At 55.7% G+C, this 13,151-nt stretch overlaps 1 protein-coding gene across 1 annotated transcript in view; it reads right to left on the bottom strand.

Moving 5' to 3' along the window:
• Nucleotides 1-229: 229 nt before the first annotated feature.
• Nucleotides 230-13,151, bottom strand: part of COL5A3 (collagen type V alpha 3 chain) — a 38,577-nt gene continuing 25,655 nt past the window's right edge. Inside the window, exons 47-67 of the mRNA XM_079772861.1 lie at nucleotides 13,063-13,116; nucleotides 12,808-12,861; nucleotides 12,649-12,702; nucleotides 12,477-12,530; nucleotides 11,634-11,741; nucleotides 10,921-10,974; nucleotides 10,600-10,653; nucleotides 10,258-10,311; nucleotides 9,981-10,034; nucleotides 9,678-9,785; nucleotides 9,459-9,512; nucleotides 8,961-9,014; nucleotides 8,697-8,804; nucleotides 8,391-8,444; nucleotides 8,274-8,309; nucleotides 7,807-7,860; nucleotides 5,416-5,632; nucleotides 5,226-5,338; nucleotides 3,706-3,774; nucleotides 1,520-1,759; nucleotides 230-1,424 (exon numbers count right to left, since the gene is read on the bottom strand). Coding sequence (XP_079628987.1) covers nucleotides 1,278-1,424; nucleotides 1,520-1,759; nucleotides 3,706-3,774; nucleotides 5,226-5,338; nucleotides 5,416-5,632; nucleotides 7,807-7,860; nucleotides 8,274-8,309; nucleotides 8,391-8,444; nucleotides 8,697-8,804; nucleotides 8,961-9,014; nucleotides 9,459-9,512; nucleotides 9,678-9,785; nucleotides 9,981-10,034; nucleotides 10,258-10,311; nucleotides 10,600-10,653; nucleotides 10,921-10,974; nucleotides 11,634-11,741; nucleotides 12,477-12,530; nucleotides 12,649-12,702; nucleotides 12,808-12,861; nucleotides 13,063-13,116 — 1,794 coding nt within the window. The 3' untranslated portion in view covers nucleotides 230-1,277. The remainder of the gene's footprint in view (nucleotides 1,425-1,519; nucleotides 1,760-3,705; nucleotides 3,775-5,225; nucleotides 5,339-5,415; nucleotides 5,633-7,806; nucleotides 7,861-8,273; nucleotides 8,310-8,390; nucleotides 8,445-8,696; nucleotides 8,805-8,960; nucleotides 9,015-9,458; nucleotides 9,513-9,677; nucleotides 9,786-9,980; nucleotides 10,035-10,257; nucleotides 10,312-10,599; nucleotides 10,654-10,920; nucleotides 10,975-11,633; nucleotides 11,742-12,476; nucleotides 12,531-12,648; nucleotides 12,703-12,807; nucleotides 12,862-13,062; nucleotides 13,117-13,151) is intronic.

Below are 13,151 nucleotides of genomic sequence, written 5' to 3'. Positions count from 1 at the left end.
AGGCAATCGGACATCCCTCGAGGGGTCCCAGATTGGAGAGGGTGCAGGCTGGGCTGAGCGGACACCCCCCCCCCCCCCGTGCACGAATTTTGTGCACTGGGCCTCTAGTATAACATATAAGATGCAAGTCTAAGGGTACAATGTGGTGATTCGATCTGCATATATATTGCAAAATGATTCACTAACACCTGTATTACATCACATAATTATTCTTTATTTTTTTGTGGTAAGAAAAGTTAAGATGTCCTCTCAGAGATCTAGTATTTTCAACTTTTCCTGAGTTAATAAACAGGCCCACCACCTCCAGTGAGTCCCATTATAATTAGGTTCCCCCACCCCCTCAAACCACCTCCACCAAACAACACAATTAAGATAGGTGATGGCAATACCTCAGGTGACACAATAGACAGACCCTAAGAAAGATGCGGCCAGCACCAGATGAAGGACACAGACAGGGACACAGTTCAGTGGTTTATTCTCAGACTTGAGATGCCAATTGTGCCCTGGGGAGCGGGGGGGGGGGGGGGGGGAGTCGTCATGCTAGAATCTCTTTCATCATATCCCAGCCTTCTGTAAGGAGGAAGCAGATTAAATATATAACAGAGGGGATTTTCCCTTTTAATATAGATCCCGGTATAAATAGGGCAGCACCATTAGGATCCTGATTTACCCCGCATCTTGGTCCCCAAACCACCTGGCATGGTGGGATATGAGGGGGCCTGTGTTCAGAGCTGGGCTGAGGCAGCAAAAGGAATACACAGCTCAGTCCAGGGAAGTCTCACTTCCCCCCGTGTCTGACCTCAGTTCCTTCTCTCTGAACCCACCCGAAGAGAGGAATGAGGGAAGGGGCCCAGCCTGGGATCAGGAGACGTCCAGTGCTTAACTAGTGGGAAGGGTAGCACCAAAGGGTGTTGGGGCACTGCCTGGGAAGGGAGAGACAGGTGCGGGGGGGGCACTCATCAGCTCTGGATTAGAAGTTCACTGCGTGGGGGATCAGGCGTGGGAGTTGCGGGTGGAATGGGGACCGAGGGGAGAAAGACTGCATCACTCCAGCAAGGGTGGGGGAGGGGTTTGGGGAGGGGAGGCTGGACTCCTGGGCCAGGGGAGTCCAGCCCGCAGCCCCGGGAGTGGAGAAGGGACACTGTTTGACCATGACGAGCAGACTTCCCTCTGAGTCCACAGGCACAGGAGACGATAAATATGGTGGCTTCAAAGCCTCAGCACCAAATGTGCCCCACCTGGGGCTCCCTCGTGGCCCCCGCCCACCCCCAAGCCCCTCAGCTGCTGAAGCAGACAGGGCCCAGTTCAAACCCAAACTTCTGGTTCGCCTGGCCAAAATCGGCGGCGGCCACGTCCCACAGGGGCAGGAACCCCACTCGGGAAGAGCTGAACTCCAAGAGGGTTTTGGCCTGTCCCTTCCGGAGCTGGCGGTGGGAAGACACAGACGGGGAGTCAGGTGGGGGGGGGGGGAGCGGGGCCTCCCCTCCCTGCCCGGCCAGCCCCTGCCCCTCTCCCTCACCTGGCAGCCGTCGTAAGGGACCGTGACGGTGGCTGCTGCCGTCTGGTTGAAGGACAGCTCCTCTCCGTTGGTGCCGAGGAAGCGAAGGGAGCGGCTGTGGTCGCCGGCGGCCGCATCCAGCCAGGCAGCCGCGTTCTGGCAGGAGTAGGCAAAGCTCTGGCGGGCGCTGGCGCTCAGCAGCTTCAGGAAGGTCAACTGCACCACGCTCACCGGGGAGCCATCGGCGTCCACGTAGGAGAACTGGGGTGGGAAGGAGCAGCAGGTGAGGGCGCCCCCTTCGCCCAGCCAGCCCGCCCTTCATCGCTCTCTTGTGAGCCCTAGGGCACGGTGGCTACTGAGCACTTAAAATGTGGCTGACGAGCCCTGGCCAGGGTGCTCAGTGGTTAGAGCATGGCCCCATGCCCTGAAGGGTCTCGGGTTGGATTCCTGGTCAAGGGCATGTACCTCGGTTGCAGGTTCGCTCCCCGCCTCCCCAGTCAAGGAGCGGGTGGTGGAGGCGTGTGCAGAAGGCAACCAGCCCGTGTGTCTCTCTCACATCGATGTTTCTCTCTCTCTCTTTTTCTCCCCCTCCCTCCCTCCCTCCCACTGTCTCTGAAAAGCAATGGAAGAAATATCCTCAGGTGAGGATTAACCCAAAAGAAAAATGTGGCTGATGAGACTGAGAAACTATTTTTTTACTTTAATTTTAATTTTTCATTTAATTATTTAATTCAAATTCTTCACTTAAATTCCCAGCTCTTAACTTAGCCTCCACCCAGTTATCTGAAAACTTAGGCTTGGAACAAGCTGAGTATGGGGATCTACTTTCCCAACTGCAGGTTTTATGAAAGCTAAGTACAGATCAAGCATTTCCGATGAAATTTAGCTTCCAGATTACAATGTCCTGTGAAGATAAAATATGCACAAGACTCTGAAGAACTTCTATGAAAAAAATGTAAAATGCCTCCATGATCTTCATATTGCTCTGCCAATACTCTGGATATATTGGGTTAAATAAAGTATATTATGAACATATCACTGGCTTGAGACAACGCGCCCCATAATGCATTCTTTGAATTCCTTCTCTTTCCTGTCTTATGTCCACTTTCCCCGGCTGATATTTTCTGGAATCACCTCCTAGATTTGAGAGGAATCCAAACCAAGACACCGACTTACATTATACCACAGCTTTATTTGTTTCCTTGGACCGTCTGTTTCCTTGGTTATATTCCCAGGAGAATATCAACTTCATGAAGTCAAGAACTGTGTTTAATTTGCTGCTATGTTCCCAGTGCTTAGCATATAAATATACATTACATAAAGGAGTCCCAAACTGAACCCAAGATCCCTCGCCCCTTAAACCTGGTCTTCTCACATATCTCAGCATCTCAGCAGACATCATATTTCCCAATCAGGAACCGGGCCATACCTATCTCCTCCCTCCCCTGCAGCTCATCAATTACTAGGTCCTATTAGCCTGTCCTCGTTGATATTGTTCCAAGTCATGCCCTCCTCTCTATCCCCATAGCAGCAGCCCCAGCCTGGATCCCTTCCCCCCTCTTCTAGATCAACACATCTGTCTCTTCCTGGTCTCCCAGGCTCCAGTCTCAACAACCACCACCAGCAGCCCCAGAGGCATTTTTCTAACACAGAGATTTGCTCTGGGCCCCTCGCTCTCTTAAACATGTCCCATGGCTCCCTACTGCCCACGGGTCTTTCTGGGGAGATGAGCCTAGCCTTCCCCTACCTCCCAGCCTCTTTTCTTTCTTTTTTTTTTTTTTCCAGCCTCTTTTCTAACCACATCCCCCCTTGCACTCTCTGAAGCAGAGCACGTGGCTTTTTCTTCTTTAAATTCACCAGACCCCCTCTTGACTCTGGGCCTTTGCACATGCTGTTCCCTTGCCTGCAACACTTTTTCTTGTCCTGAACTTGCTAACCCAGCTCACTCTTTCGGTCTCAGCTGAGCTGTGACTTCGCCCAGGGAGCCTCAGGTCCTTCCAGCACTGACTCTGGGTTTCCATCATGCCCCGTGCTTCCCCCACCACACATCTGATGCGGCTCCACTCACCTCCCTCCCCAGCCTATAGCTCACCAACAAGGCAGAGGCAAGACCTGTTCCCCTCACCCCTCGAAACCCCACTCCCGACACTACACACTGGTTCCCACACTTTTCATACCATCTGCCCCCTCAGCCTTCAGCAACTCACCTTCTTCCCTCGACGGAAGGTGCTATACCAGCTTCCCGGCTTTTCCCTGGACCAGGAAGCCAGTTTCACCTGGGGAAGGGAGGGAGGGTCAGTAGCAGGCGCCCACCATGTCCTTTCTGCATCTACCTCCCATCCATGAGGGCTGCAGGTTGTAAGTATCTGGGACTGTCGGGCCGTTGTCTGGCCATGGGAGTGGGCTTGGCTGGTGCACAGGGCAAGGCCCAAGGGGAGGGGGCCCGCCCTCTGAGGCCGCCCTCAGCTGATGACTGACAAGAGGTGAAGAGGTGGTGGCTGAATGCCCCGGCTCCCTGTCTGCCCAGGTGGGACAGCTTCCAGGTGCTTGCTCTCCACGTTTCCCAGAAGTCCTCAGTGGAACCGAGCCTCGGGTGCTCATGGGTGACATTTTAACAATACCCGCTGCCTCTCTCCATCCCTCCCGCATCCTCCTCTCCCCTCCTGCTGCCTCCTGGGATCACCTCCTCAATAAATGACTTGCCCAAAATCTGGGGAACCCAAACCTAGAACCTTCCTCACTCCCTCTCCCGCTTCTGTCTGAGCAGGAGGAAGGTGAGCTGGTGTGAGATCAGGGCCTGGGATGTCAGCAACTGTTTAGAGATCAAGTCCTGCATTCCAGCCCCTGTACCTAGGAGGTCTGAGTGCCACTAACCCAGGACTCTGACCAGTTAAAAATAATAATATATCAGAAGAACATTACCGTGCATTTTTGCAGGACCTATGCTGGCTGCGTGTTTTACTTGCAGTAGAGATAGTAGTACCAAGTCAATGTTTAATGAGTATCTCCTGATATGTGCATCAGTACTGCGATTGCACAACCACCCTGTAGGGGTAGGTACTTGCTTATGCCTATTTTACAGATTAAAACACCGAGGCGACAGGCTCGGATTCCAATCCAGGCGGTCCAGAGCTGGTGCTGCTGCCTGGTGCTCGGTGTGAGAGGCGGTTAGGCTCAGGGCTGCCTGATGGAGGAGCCCGGGATTTCTGGGGGACCAGCTGATGTCACCTCTTGGCCTGCAGCCTGGAGGACAGTGAGCCCACGGGGCTTATAAGATAGCAGGTCAGAGGAGGCAGTAGCCTGGTGGTTAAGGGCTGGGACTCCGGAGGTAGACTGTCCTGGGTAACCTGGCCACCTCTCTGTGCCTCGGTTTCCCTGTCTGGGGGATGAAGACAGAGCTAGCACATCTGGTGGTTAGGGCTCCGTAAGTGAATGCATCTAAGTGATTAGAAAGGGCCTGACACAGCTAAGCATTACTTAAAGGTTTGCCCCCATTCGTGATTTCTTTGCTAGGTTTTCTTGCCTGTCTTCCTCAGAGAAGGCGAGCTTCATAAAAGCGGGGGGGGGGGGCGGGGGGGTGGTTGTAGCCCCAGCACTTGGCACACACTAGATGCTCAATAGACGTTGGTTGAAGGAAGGCTAAGATCCCTGACAAAGCCTGTGTTGGGGGCGGGGAGGCGGGACCAGTCCCGTTCCTCCGCCCACGAACGCCCCCAGGGGCACTCACGGTCTCAAACTTCTTGTCGGGGTACAGGCAGGTCTCTCCTCCCGCCGTGAAGTTGCAGAAAACCCTGAGGGCGTCTCGGGCGCAGCCCTGGTTGGGGTCAATCCAGTATTCCCCTGCGGCAGAGCCAGGGGGCGGTGAGGGGGCGGGCCCCGACGGCTCCCCGCCCGCCCGGGGCGGGGCAGGACCTCACCGTCCGGCAGGTGCGGGTGGTTGCGGTGCAGCTCGCCGCACACGAGACCCGGGCGCTGGGCAGTGCCGGGAGGGCGCCGCAGCTGCTCCAGCTCCAAGCTCAGCGACGTGAGAGAGGCCAGTACCTCCTCCAGGCCGCCCTCCGGGGCCTCCAGCACCCGCGGGCCAGGGACCGAGCGCCGGCGCCGGCGCAGCCCGTACAGCTCCGAGGAAGGACCCTGAGCAGAGGTGGGGATGGAGAGCAGAGACCAGGAAGGGAGAGACAGGGAGAGAGCCAGGCAAAAAGGGAAGAGACATGGGAGGCAGAGAGACAAGGGCGGGCCAGATGAGAAAGGTGAGGGGGAGATTCAGAGGAGGGTCAGACAGAACAGGGACAGGGGGAGATGGAGACAGAGGGACCCACAGGCGGGACAGAGACAGAAAACACAGAGTTGGGAGAGATAGAAGTACAGGGAGAGAGAGAGAGAGAGAGAGAGAGAGAGAGAGAGAGAGAGAGAGAGAGAGAGAGAGAAGTAATTGAGACAAAGACAGAGAAAGGCCAGGAGAGACAGAAGAGTTGGAGAGAGAGACGGGGAGGAAGGATGGATTGGAGAGAAGACCCAGTCAGCGTTCCATGGATATCCCCCTAATCTCTCCACACACACAGCCCAGATCCCTCTTCAGCTTTCAAAGCACCTGACTCCCCTGAACATCTGGTGTGTGTCCTGCCTCCCCTGAACATCTGGTGTGTGTCCTGCCTCCCCTGAACATTTGGTGTGTGCCCTGCCTCCCCTGAACATCTGGTGTGTGTCCTGCCTCCCCTGAACATCTGGTTTGTGCCCTGCCTCCCCTGAACATCTGGTGGGTGCCCTGCCTCCCCTGAACATCTGGTGGGTGCCCTGCCTCCCCTGAACATCTGGTGTGTGCCCTGCCTCCCCTGAACATCTGGTGTGTGCCCTGCCTCCCCTGAACATCTGGTGTGTGTCCTGCCTCCCCTGAACATCTGGTGTGTGCCCTGCCTCCCCTGAACATCTGGTGTGTGTCCTGCCTCCCCTGAACATCTGGTGTGTGCCCTGCCTCCCCTGAACATCTGGTGTGTGCCCTGCCTCCTCTGAACATCTGGTGTGTGCCCTGCCTCCTCTGAACATCTGGTGGGTGCCCTGCCTCCTCTGAACATCTGGTGGGTGCCCTCTTCTGAACTTCTGGTGGGTGCCCTGCCTCCCCTGAACATCTGGTGGGTGCCCTGCCTCCCTGAATGCCAGGAACCAATTCCAGCAGTCATAATTACAAGAGTTTCATCAAAAGGTTGGTGAAGCTTGGGAGCTCAACAAGGGCTGAGCCACATATGTAGTTTACCTGTTGGAACTACATAAATGGCATTTCCCCCAAACCTGAATAGGATGATTGCTTGCTGCCAGACAGCTCAGAGCATCTTAATCTGCATGTTATTGCCTCCTGTTGGCCAAACACCTGAACAGCTGTAGGCTATTCCCCAAACTGACAATGCTTCTGTAAACTTTACCCTTTGAAGTGTATTATCTCCACCTTGCCTTAGGACAAATTGTGTTAATAAATAGCACAGGGTCCTTAGACAAGAGGTAGTCTTTAGTTCATTAGCTGAAGCTCCTCTGACCCCCAATGCCTTTCAAAATTATCTTTCGTCCTTGGACTCCTTCTTAATCTACCCATCAGCCCCTTTCTCCAGATTGCAGCACCCCTTCGTAATGCTGGGACAAGAACCCCAGCACCTGAACATCTGGTGTGTGCCCTGCCTCCTCTGAACATCTGGTGTGTACCCTGCCTCCTCTGAACATCTGGTGTGTACCCTGCCTCCTCTGAACATCTAATGGGTGCCCTGCCTCCCCCTAAACATCTGGTGGGTGCCCTGCCTCCTCTGAACATCTGGTGTGTACCCTGCCTCCCCCTGAACATCTGGTGTGTGCCCTGCCTCTTCTGAACATCTGGTGTGTACCCTGCCTCCTCTGAACATCTGGTGCGTGTCCTGCCTCCCCTGAACATCTGGTGTGTACCCTGCCTCCTCTGAACATCTGGTGTGTACCCTGCCTCCTCTGAACATCTGGTGTGTGTCCTGCCTCCCCTGAACATCTGGTGTGTGTCCTGCCTCTTCTGAACATCTGGTGTGTGCCCTGCCTCCCCTGAACATCTGGTGTGTGCCCTGCCTCTTCTGAACATCTGGTGTGTACCCTGCCTCCTCTGAACATCTGGTGCGTGTCCTGCCTCCCCTGAACATCTGGTGTGTACCCTGCCTCCTCTGAACATCTGGTGCGTGTCCTGCCTCCCCTGAACATCTGGTGTGTACCCTGCCTCCTCTGAACATCTGGGTGCCCCACCTGGTTCTGAGCACTGGGAAAACCAGTGGGTACACTCCAACCCTCATCCCTGGGGAACTTACCGGGGGACCCGGGGGGCCTGGCGGGCCAGTGTCTCCACGGGGGCCAAGAGATCCCTGTAGGGAGAAGTCACTTGGGAATAAACTCTGTTTATGGAGACCCCTTCCTGCCAACACATGCATGTATGCACACACACACAGAGCCCTGGGGCAGGGGCATGCAACTTTCAGCACCAAGAATAAAGCACACATTTTCCTTCCATGTTTCAACACCTCTGAAATCAGCAACTTAACATCTCTGGCAAGTCATAATTCTTTAGCAGAATTGTTTTCATCTATAGCAGTTTATAAAATAATGGTGTATCTTACAACTGATGGCGGCTTAGATTTGATGAAATACAATGGTACGTGTTGAATGTGTGACTGAATGACTAAACAAATGAACGGATGCAAAGGAATCATTGAGGGTTCTGGTGCAGTGGAGGGGTGGGGAACTGAAGTGTGGGAGCCCAGGGAGAGGGAGTACTTACCGGCCCCCCCTTTGAGCCCTTCTGTCCCAGAGGGCCCTGTGGGGTAGAGACAGAGAGAGATGGAGTCCTGGCTGGCTCACTGTGGTGACCCCCACCTCACAGACCCTTCATACTCACTGCTACGCCTGGGGGCCCAGGAGGGCCCAGAGAGCCGCTGGGACCCGGGAGACCCTGGAGAAAGGATATCAGGGTCATCACTGACGGCGTTCATCTCCATGTTCCAGAAAAGCCTCCAGTTCCCTCAAGACACAGCCTCCAGCCTTCGGGTTCCCAGATAGGACCCCATTTTCCCCAGACACAACCCCTATCATTCCAGACGCAGGCTTCCCTCACCCCCACAGCCTACAAACAAGCCCATCTCTGCCTCCCCAACCGTCCCCTCCTTTGAACACATTCTTCCCACTTGGGGCAGGACATACTCACCGGTTCTCCCTTGGGGCCAGGAGGGCCCTGCACACCTGGCAACCCCTGATCCCCTTTCTCACCAGCTTCCCCAGGGGGGCCAATGAGGCCAATTAATCCGATGTGGCCCTGGAGGACAAAGGAGGCATGTGGGGAGGGAAGAAAAGGGGGTGCTGGGAGGTTTTTCTCCTAGAGCCTTGGGGTAATGCATTCTGGGAACAGAGGAGACCCCAATGGAAATGGAGGTACATGATGGAGGGAGATAACGGAAGGAGGTATTCTTACCTTTTCCCCCTTGAGGCCAGCATCTCCCTTCAGCCCTGGGAGGCCAGAGGGCCCCTGGATGGAGAAGGAGCATCAGTTGATGAGACTCAAACATAAAATCTTAAGATCCATGTGGGTGATTGGGGGTGGTCAAATGGGAAATTTCCCAGACTTCAAAGGGAATTGCTAGGGATGTGATCATGGGGATGGTCAGGAGGGAGGAGGGATGACAAGGGGTAATGAAGGGATTGGCTGGAGGGTGGCCAATATGGATGCTCAGTGGTGGAGATCAGCGTGGTGGCCAGTGTAGACTATCAAGACTGACAGTCATGTTGGCCTATAAAGATGGAGGGGCACTGTGGTCAGTGTAGACCATCAAGATAAGTGGTCAGGGTAGATGGTAATCATGGTCAGGGTAGACCTGCATATAGTCAGTGAGGGGTCATCAGCACCCATGGTCATTCGATGGTCACTGAGTGGTTCTTGAGCCAGAGCCTCAGGGACAAAGAAGTCTCTTACCAGGGGACCAGGAGGGCCTATCTGTCCAGGAGGTCCCAGGAGGCCTGGTTCACCCTGGGATGAAACAGAACATGGGGAGCTGCACCCAGCCAGAACCCAGTGTGGACGCCCGACCCCAACCAAGGCCAGCCCCTCCCAACTGCGATAAGAAATTAAAAATGTGCCCACACAGGGAGGTCCTGATCCCAACCCCACCCACCCTATTCCTGCCCCACTCACCACAGGGCCAGGGATCCCTCGAAGACCCTCAGGCCCAACACGTCCAGGGGGCCCTCGAGCCCCCACGGGGCCTGTCCTCCCTACGGGCCCATCAGGACCTGGCTCCCCCTAAAATGGATGGGGCAAGGGAGGGGGCAGAGAGAGTCAGGGTGCACCTGCCTCCTGACCGCTAACCAAGAATCTTCAGGGAGGGGGAGGGAATTGGGGCACCTGTGGTGGTCACCAGGCCCCTCCCCATTCTGATGGCCCAACTGCTGGCAGAGGGGTCAGGGCAGGGACCCCTCCCTGGGCAGGGGCACTCACCTTGGCCCCTTTCTCCCCTTCTCTGCCTTCTCGACCCAAGCGGCCAGGAGGACCCTGAGAAGGGAGAGACAGTTAGAGGGGGGCCTTTAGGGATCAGTGGGAGGTTGTGTGAGTGGGGATCTGTGGGGGTGAATGGGGGTCTTCGGAGGTGAGTGGGAGTCTGTGGGGGTAAGTGGGGACTTGTAGGGGTGAGGGCCTGTGGGGGTGAGTGGGGGACTGAGGGGATGAGTGGGATAAGGTTGGAGCCAGGGCAGCCAGGAGGCAGGTCATCACTCACCCTCTTTCCAGGGGACCCTGGGGGGCCGGGCTCCCCAGAAGCACCAGGCGGACCCTGTGGAGATTGTAACACCAGGAGAGAATTCGCTAACATTGGTTGAGCATGACTACGTTTCAGCATGCCTTTGACCCAAAGACAGCCATACCCAAACATCACCCAGCACCAGCCATCTCCTGCTTCCGCCCTCAAGCTCCTCACAGTCATGGTGAGGCCCCAGAGAGGCAAAGCAGGCACACCTCCAGGGGCCCTGGGTATCGCACAACCCCCTCCTCTGGCCACCCAATGCGCCTCCTCACCAGCCCTGCCCCTTGTCCCAGCATCACATCCTGTTCCCTCACTCACCGGTCCTCCAACATCACCGGGGTCTCCTTTCTCCCCTGGGGGACCATCTAGACCCTGTGGTGGGAGGGAGGGAACAGAGTTGGGAGGGCTCATCGGGGCACATGAGAATTTGGGGGTGAGGCTTGGAGGATAATGAAGGATATTTGTTCCAGTGACCTTCTCTAGGTCCAGGGGGTGGGGAGATGAGGACACCAGGTGTGGGTGTGAGTGGGGGCCTGTGGGTGTGAATGGGGGCTTATGGGAGTAAGTAGGGGTGAGTGGGAACCTGTGAGAATTAGGGAATTTGATGGGTTTGGTGGGGACAGGAAGGCTCACACCCACCGAAACTCCAGGGTCTCCAGGGGGTCCTGGATCTCCTGGGAGCCCTCTGGGGCCCTGGAACACAGAATGATGAATAATCACATCTCAGAATTATTGCACATTCATTCATGCATGCATTTAACAGATAAATGGTGCCAGGCACAGTTCTGGTTGCTGGGGATACACGGTGAACAAAACACAACATTTCCACCCCAGTCGAGAGAACATGCTAGTGTTTAATGGGGGCAGGTGCTGAGCTAAGAACCTGACATGCATCATCTCACTTCATCCTCCCAGTGGCCTCCCGGCTCAGGACTCACAGATGGACTGACCCAGAGGGACACAGCGGGGCGGGGGGGGGGGGGGGAGATCCAAATGGAGGTCCCACTGACTCTGACGCTCCTCGCTCCTCGCTGCCCTCCACCCAAGCCGACCCCCCCCCCCCCCCATGGCAGGAGGGTCTCAGCCTCCGCCTGACGGCACATCCCACATCAGCGCCAAGCTCCACCTTGCCGTTCCCAGCACTGTTAGAATGATCCCATGTGGAAGTAAGTGTCACCCCCACAATGACATAGCACCACTGTATTTTCATGTCGATTCATTCATTCAATCAATCATTGGACCATTCATTCATCCATGTTCTGGGTTGCTCATGGAATCTGCACACAGGAGCGGGTTTGAGTAAACACGAGTGCCCCTCCCCCAGCTCTCCCTCCTCCTGTCCCAGGACTCACCACATTCCCTTTGGCTCCATCTTCTCCAGGGGGGCCCTTCTTGCCTGGGGGTCCTGCAGCCCCAGATGGGCCTGTGTCCCCCTTTTCACCAACTTCTCCCCTGGGCCCCTTGGCAGAAACAGAAGTCAGAAGAGCCTGGACTCTCCAGGGGTCAAGGTTAGCATGCCTGGATTTAGGAATCCGGGTGGTCTGGGATTTTCCTGGAGTCAGGGGTCAGAGTAGCCTAGACTTCCCAAGGGTAGGAAGTCAAGGGGATCTAGGACTTATAGGAGTCAGGGATCAGGACAGTCCCGTTGCCTAGAGGTCATGGGCAAAGTTGGTCTAGCCCAGTGGTCGGCAAACCGCGGCTCGCGAGCCACATGCCTCAATCAGATTGAGGACGTTTTTAGCAAAGGCCAGCTTAGGAGTACCCTAATTAAGTTAATAACAATGTACCTACCTACATAGTTTAAGTTTAAAAAATTTGGCTCTCAAAAGAAATTTCAATCGTTGTACTGTTGATATTTGGCTCTGCTGACTAATGAGTTTGCCGACCACTGGTCTAGCCCATGTGCCACCCTTCAGTGAATTAGAAAAGGGGACCCCTGTGGGAAGCTCATCCCCAAACCAGGGCTTATGTTAGACCTGGGCCCCCATCTACCCCTCGGCCCCACACCCTTGTGCAGTGTACAACCTGTATGTAGCACTGACACCTTCCAAGGCCCTATCATCAAGATAAGCCGGGGTGCCCACGTGTTCCTAAGTGGGTGACTTAGGACTGCCCAGAGGTCAAGGTGGCCTGAGATCCCCAGAAGCCAGGGGTTCCCTGGGATGGGTGCAGGGGCACAGAAAACAGTCACTCACTGGGATGCCTGGGGCTCCGGGGAGTCCTGGGTCTCCAGCCTCCCCTGGCTCACCCTACAGGAGGTGAAGTGAGGGTTCAATGTTGGGAGACAGGGAAAGGCTCCCCAGAACAGCCACCCCCAATCAGAACTGGTTGTGCCTCCCCAACCCTGTGGAGTCCTCTCTCTCTCACCTTCTCACCCACAGCACCAGGCTGACCAACTCCTCCACGCAGCCCTGGAGAGCCCTGAAGGACCACAAGGGACAGAAGTGAGACTGGGACCCCAACCTCCCCTTCTTGGGAAACAGATGGCCCCCCTCTGAAGCCCTCCCCCAGCCCCAGAGTCCTCACCTCTGATCCACTCGGGCCATGGGGACCCCGAGGACCTGGAGCTCCATGGGGACCCTGTGGGACACTCAGAGTAGCATCAAGTGATCCCATGCCCCTCCGAAAGGCTCCAGTAACCACAAACCCCACCCCTGATGCTTGCGACCCCCATGATCCTTAAAATGACAGTGTCTTGTGATACCGCCCAACATCAATCTAATGGTCACCCTCCCCCTGCCACTACCCTCCCCCTTCCACCCTCTCCCGCATTATCCATACCATGGACCCCACGTCTCCAACCTCCCCCTTTTCTCCAGGAGGGCCTGGCAGCCCCTGTGGAACAAAGAAGCAAGATTGGGGCATAGGGT

Source organism: Cnephaeus nilssonii, assembly GCF_951640355.1.
Source record: "Cnephaeus nilssonii genome assembly, chromosome: 5".
NCBI lineage: Eukaryota > Metazoa > Chordata > Mammalia > Chiroptera > Vespertilionidae > Cnephaeus > Cnephaeus nilssonii.
This window is presented reverse-complemented; position numbering and strand designations above follow the sequence as displayed.